The sequence below is a fragment of the Triticum aestivum genome, chromosome 1B (assembly GCF_018294505.1).
Source record: "Triticum aestivum cultivar Chinese Spring chromosome 1B, IWGSC CS RefSeq v2.1, whole genome shotgun sequence".
Taxonomy (NCBI): domain Eukaryota; kingdom Viridiplantae; phylum Streptophyta; class Magnoliopsida; order Poales; family Poaceae; genus Triticum; species Triticum aestivum.
This window is the reverse complement of record NC_057795.1, coordinates 679,474,061-679,480,798: the sequence shown is the minus strand read 5'-3', so window position 1 is coordinate 679,480,798 and position 6,738 is coordinate 679,474,061. Positions and strand designations below refer to the sequence as shown.

General features: G+C 51.7%; 1 protein-coding gene across 1 annotated transcript; it reads right to left on the bottom strand.

Annotated features, from left to right (window-relative positions):
* Positions 1-3,511: 3,511 nt before the first annotated feature.
* Positions 3,512-6,068, bottom strand: LOC123100417 (S-type anion channel SLAH2-like). Its single transcript, XM_044522358.1, has 2 exons — positions 5,311-6,068; positions 3,512-5,179 (listed from the first exon to the last, which is right to left on the bottom strand). The coding sequence occupies exons 1-2, from the start codon at positions 5,938-5,940 to the stop codon at positions 3,950-3,952; spliced, it is 1,860 nt and encodes a 619-aa protein (XP_044378293.1). The 5' UTR covers positions 5,941-6,068; the 3' UTR covers positions 3,512-3,949.
* Between the last annotated feature and the right edge of the window lie 670 nt (positions 6,069-6,738).

Genomic DNA, 6,738 nt, shown 5'->3' with positions numbered 1-6,738 from the left:
CCAACACAAAAAAGTCCCCGGAACCAAACACCCCCTTTGTCCCTAGTAGTCCCTTCTGTTTAATTAAAAAGTCTTTAAGAGGAATTTTTTCTAGTCCCTACACCAAAAGTCCCTGAAAACAAACACTCCCTCAAAAAGAATTCAAGGCACGAACTTTTTGCGTACAAACTTTTACCCGGCCTAGAGCATTATTGGATGAATAGCATGCAGCTTCTCGGAGATCCATCGATGTGCTTTCCAAGCAATAATGCTGGACCTATGGCGAGAAGGGAGGAATCTGTGCGCCGTGGTGCGTGCTACTACGCAGCGTGTATGTGGAGTACACCAGACGTCAGTGCAGTGTGGTGCAGTCAAAAAGTTGTGTTGCTGCCTCTGCTATTGTGCCGGCTGATAGATAGTACTACCTCTTCGCGGTTTACTGATCCCCTTCATGTCAAAATTTATAATAAAATTTTTAACTATAAAATGTTAATGCATGTCATGAAGAATTATATCATTAGATTCGTAGTTGAACATAGTTTCTGATGATATTATTTTGCTACGTATAACTTATATCTTATTTGTTAAAATATGGTACGTCTTTGACGTATCTCAAAAAATAAAAAGAACAACGGCGGACGCACCTCAAGTATACGTGTAGTACTGCCTCTGTTTCTCAATGTAAGTCTTTTTAAAGATTTCAAAAAAAAAATTGAAACGAGGCAAAAGACTTGCCATTTTCATTGATTAAGAAGAAGAGAGTTGCCCGGTTAATTGACGGAAAACCGGGCTAAAACCGATACAACACAACCCACATGACATGGGCACCACCGGTCAACCTGGCCACCGACATGAACAGAAGCCACGACGGCACATGCCAACGGATGGCCACACGCGCAAGCAACCGACAGCTCCGACATTGACGACGAGCAACACAAGGGAAATATGCAGGACTTGCGCCGACCGTGCCTAAAAGAGCACCTCGGACACGTCGGGAAGAACCGACTACCGAAGACCACGCCGCGACCCAAGCTCTTCTCGACGCCATCCTCATTGCCAAACAGGAACCAACGCCCCGCCTCAGCAAACCACGCGGCAAAGATGCCACCATCGACGGCGAAGATGCCATCATCCTCCAGTCTCTCAGTCGTTGCCGGCTCCGAGACGATGCCCCCAAGGAGGAGAAAGACGCGAAGACGCCTCCATCGCCCGATCCAGCGGATCTGAGGTTTCCCTCCGGAGCCCAAGCCGTGGGGAGAGGGAGCACCTCCACGACGACGCTTCCAAGAAAGATCATGGCACTCGCGGGCGCCGCCGTCGCCGGCTCCGGTGAAGACCGGAGCAAAGATTTCTCCCGGAGATGTGCCAACCACTTGCCACCACCGACCGCCGCCCACTAACCACCACCCCTGCCGAGGCCGACCTCACTCTGGCTACGGGATCCCACGATTCACCGCGACCAGACTCGCACCACCTCCTGGCCGAAGCCGCCGCCACCACATCCGGGGCCGCCGTCCCGGAGCCCAAGAGCCTCCACGTCAGCCGCTGGTCCCTCCTCCACCTTTGCCCGAACGCCTGCACACCGGTGGCCCCTACGGCCCGCGCCGCCGGACCGGCCAGAGCCAGATCCGCGGCAACCACCTGCGCCCAGCGGCTCGGATCCGGCGAGGCCCACCGTCCCCTGCCACACCGCTCCCACCGCCGAGCACCACTGCCACCACCACGCCTCTACTCGCTGAGCGAGCTACGAGGCAGCCGCCAGAACCGCGCATCGGCTGCAGGCCCGCCCCAGGCCCAGATCAGGCCCGCGCGCGAGCAGCCACCACCGCGCGCCCGTTGCTGACGCCGAGCAGCCACCGCGGCCCCGACGAGTGACCGCGCCACCAGCGCCAGCCCGTGCAGACCCGCCGCTGTGCCCCGCCCGCAGCACAGCGCCCCTGCCCGCCGGGGCGACCCGCGCCGCCACCGCCGCACTAGGAGGGAAGGAGTCCCGCCGCCGCCGACGCGGGCCAGGCTTCGCCCGGCGGTGTCTTTTGGCGACGGCGAGGGGATGAGGGGGAGGAGGAGGACCTGGGGGCGGGCAGAAGGGGGGCTCGCCACCCGCCGCTCGCGGGAGCGACGGGGGCGAGAGTGGGTCCAACACGAACACGCATGCCTAAGATTTCAATATGTACTACATACGAATGTATACAAACATATTTTAGAATGTAAATTCACTTATTTTGCTCTGTACGTAGTCTCTATTGAAATCTCTAAAAATACATATATTTAGGAGCGGAGGGAGTACTAGTAGCTTTTGTGGAAAAGGTAAACCCGTGCCGAATTTGACTTAGGGTGGAAAAAGGTTACACAAGGATATGTGAATGCAGATCGACTAACACCTGTGGACGTACATCATTTACGTACTTTTATCTGTATGTACTTAGTACTAGTAGCTTGTGTGGAATAGGTATATCCATGGCGAACTTGAAGGTGGAAAAATGTTATTACGCAAGCATGGCAGGTGTGAAGCTGCACCATCTCCGGGTCCTAAAGAAATGTGAGTAGAAAAAAGGCAGCAGCACGCCGGAATTGAATCAAGCTTTGAAACAGGAGCGACTACTTTTATCTCCACACGAGGAAATGTATAGTACACATATTAGAAAAGAATCGGCGCATGCACGCAATTCCTGCGCCAGCTAATGTACGTACGCATGTTTTTGTGTCTGGATGCATTTTTCTCCTTCTTTCCCTAACCATCGGTCCTTTTTCCTCATACATGTACTATATGGTAGAGAGTCAGACATGAACGATACATCATGCCGTGAATGACCCGGAGGACTCCATCCACCGAGACTTTTAGTCATCGTGCACGCTTATACAAGTGGAACATTCTATTCCTACTTATCATCAAAAGCACATAATAGGTGAGTGACATATAAAGCGGTTCAAGCAAGTAAGACCACTGGGATAATGTACATATTGTGTACAAGACAGCTCAGATATGATTCAAACATATTCTAAATTTGCGGCGGAAGGTATCTATTCAGAGTGTAGTTCATTTTTCTCCATGCAAAACATCATGTATTTTAGAGTCAAGTTTGCGGCGGAAGGTATCTATCGGTTTATGCCCTCAACTATGTAAGTAAGTGTTTTGATTTGTGGAACAAAACCTGATCTGTCTTTGATCCAGGTAGGAGTTAATACTTATTAAAGGACTATATATACATAATTCAGTTAGCACATCTGAGGCTTTGATTCAGCAAAAAGAAATAAGTTTTAGCATTTGTAGGGTTAGTTCAGAGCCATACGGTGCAGAGAATTGTAGCCAGAACTAATTTACCAGCAGCCTACTATCCGGTGGGCCCAAAGACCAAAACAGGAAATTAATACGGGCTCTTTGCTATGTATAAGTAAAGCTATGTTTTATTTTAAAGAAAATCTGTGCAAAGCTATGATTAATCGAAAGAAAATGTAAGTAAATCTGTGTTTTAAATAAAGAAAACGTAAGTAAAGCTAAGTCTGAGAGTGCTGCCGTCAGCGGTAACCTTGGTTTTGAGCAATGAGGGGATAACATGTCACGGTCACACATAAAAAATGATTTCCCAAACTCTCCTCTGTGTTAATAAAACTTTGAAAAACCTCACTTCTGAAGCTGCAACACACTAGGCCATCCATTTTATTGATACTCCTTTGGTGAAATGTTCTCGCAATTTTCAGGTCTATGGAGTTACTTGAGATGAGAATAGAGTCTATGCAATGTGACCTGAGATTTTTCTACTTCTGAAAAAAAGTATAAGCAACAAATTTACAAGCTCAACCGTTAAATTGCTCAAGGATATCACACCTAATCTGCAACTATGTGCAGCAAGTTCGCAAAGAAGAAAAACAATGAAGAAAAAACTGAGAACTCTATACAAGTACTACTTATGATGAGATTTTTCCACATAAGCTAGCCGTGCGTACGTACACAATGTCGTGCACCGACCGTCTAACACTCTGCTCTTCCATGCCCGTGTGCCATTGGAGACTCGCCGAGACCGTCGCTCGTCCTTGAGTTGGAGCCCGAGTCATCAGAGTATGCGCCCTGCTTGGAATTGGAATTGGAATTGAAATTTGGGATGGAGAGAACAAGCTCCTTGACATCAGAGCCTGACGATCGAAGGTGTGCAAGGATCTTGCTAAACTTGGGCCTTCGCCGCGTGATGGCGATGGATACGTCGTTGGTGAAGAGGTCCTTGCGCACGAAGGCGTGGTACATGGTTGTGGCTAGCACGCCGGTGACTGTGACAACAGCGATTCCTGACAACCCGACTGCCAGTGCCCGTGTCAGCATGTTGTCAACCTCGGATGCATACAACACTGTCGCCAAGGCCACACTAGTCATCGGGAATGTGTATGCCCACCATGCCAGGGAGAACCTAAACCCCCGAAAGAGGTTGACGCGTACCACCAGCGATACGTAGAGGAATAGCGAGACGAAGTAAAGGAGCCTAGCACCATCACTGAACTCGCCAGAGATCCTTGTCCACGCCATGGATGCGACGCTAGGTGCAGCGACGAAAAGGAAGAACACTGGGTGGAGCTCCTTGGGAAGCTGCACGTTGGTGGGGAGCCGCTGATAGAGAGTGACAAAGAGCACGGCATAGTGGGCCAACCCAATGGCGAAGAAGAAGATAGGAAGCTCCCGAAGGCCCATTGTAGCGCCAAGCAATGCGCCTACGAAGTTGCCGACGACTGCAAGGTGGTTGGATGGGTTGGCCACCTTAGAGAGGCGTCGCTCACCACTAGACATCCACTGCCCGTAGATTTTGAGGTCGAGGCACAAGATGGGCGCCATGAGCACGTACCAGACGGCGTGGTGGATCTCCCACACAGGATGTGGCACACCCTTGACGAGGAAGAGGCAGGCGATCCATGGCGCGAAGAAGAAGTTGACGCGCACAGGGTGATGGAACTCACGGCGGACGGCCTCGAAGTAGAAGACGATCTTCAAGAGGTAGGTGATGGAGACGACCACCATGAGTGCGACGGAGACCCACCAGAGGACGTGGTTGACAACCGGGTGCACGTGAAGAAACTTCGTGGAGGGCTCAGACTGCAGAGTCTTCCAGAGCATGGCCTGGCTGCTCACGCCAAGGCACATCCCAAAGGCGCTGATGGGGAACCGGAGCAGGAACGGCCATGTCTCGTCCTTAGGCAGCACCGCCACTTCTATCGACTGCATGTTCATGAGGTTATTAGACACAAAGATTGTAATGGTGACTTTTTTTCTACTCCCTCCGTCCTAAAATAAGTGTTTTAACTTTAGTATAACCGAAGTAGAAGTCTACACGGTTACGTGGTACGTACACGAAGGGTCTCGAGCTCGGGGCCTTCGAGCGCGGCGAAGTAGCGGTCGGCGGTGGGCACTTCGTTGTCCTCGTTGGTGTCCTCTTCTGAGATCTTCGACGCCGCACCATGTTCGACGTCGATATCCTGTGGCACCCCGCGGAGGCTGGAGAGCTGGCGCTCAAGGCGGCCAGAGAACGTCTTGAAGTGGTCAAACCGTCGGTCTCGCTCCCGCGTGCTGTCGCTCCGCAGCATCGCCGGCACCTCGCCGCCGCCTCTGACCACCAGGGACGGCTGCGAGTGGTGGCGTGCCTGCTTCAGCAGCTGCGGCACTGCCGGGTAGTGGACCAGCTCGACCTTCGAATCGCTCGGCGCCACCCGAGCAGCGCCCACGTCGGCGTCGTTTCTGCGGACGCACGGCGGCATGCCAAGCTGCGCGAGGTGGAGCCCCGACGGCGAGCCCGGCACGCTGAAGGAGACAGAGCACGGCGTGTCAGCGTGAGAAGGCACGGCCGCGTCCTTGGCCGTCCTGCTCGCACCGCCGGCGGCCCGCGAGGGGACATGAACGAGAAGCATTTCCGGGGACGGAGCACACCTCGGCTTGCCATCCAGTACCCCCGCCATCTGGACTCTGACCTCCCTGGACGCCATGCTAACAACTCTCTCTCTCTCTCTCTCTCTCTCTCTCTCTCTCTCTCTCCTCTCTCTCTGTGCTGTGTACTGAAGACGCGAGAGCAGCCAGCAAGCTCCTGAAGACGCGTGCGAGTTGGCGGTGACACCTTGGCTGAGTGAATGTATGTGCTTTGCATCGTGGGCGTGGCTAGCTTATATACACACACGGCCTGAGTGGATCGACCGACCGACCGGTGCACGTGGACGGGAGCACACGCACAGGCCGCACCACACCTCCAAACGCTACAGCTACAGAAATATATAGCGCGCGTCATCCTCTTCACGTCCTCGGCCACCGATCGATCGGCGGTCGAAGGAGACGAAATTCTTTGTGTGACAGGCCATGGATGGACTTTGACAGACGATGTGATGGAGAGAGCTCCATCGAACGAACATGTCTCGTGTGTTGTGCTGAGCCGACAAGTGTGGATCCGTGTGGCTAGATATTTCTGAGTCTGTTTTTACTTGAATATAATAGTATAGCTGTATTAATTTGACTTAAATAATAGTAATACAGGGAGTATGACTGATTAGATTGGTGCAACGAAATGGTGCATATATGGGGCCCAGCTCCTGGTCAAACGAGTAACACGTTTGAAAATGAAAACTATAATAGTATTTATCATCATTTTTATAGAATTATAGGTGTATATTAGTATTCTCGAGATAATGGAAGCTTCCCTTTAATCATATATAAATACAATTGACTAAAGTTGGTGTGGGTGGTGGGGATGGTGGGTATGCTGAAGTGTATCACACAGTCTTAATGAAAATAAA

What these genes read in the sequence shown, in the direction of transcription:
- LOC123100417 (XM_044522358.1), bottom strand. Translation starts at nt 5,940, where the DNA reads ATGGCGTCCAGGGAGGTCAGAGTCCAGATGGCGGGGGTACTGGATGGC. An exon ending in CCGAGCTCGAGACCCTTCGT is followed by an intron (nt 5,180 to 5,310) that starts GTACGTACCACG and finishes ATGAACATGCAG; the next exon opens with TCGATAGAAGTGGCGGTGCT.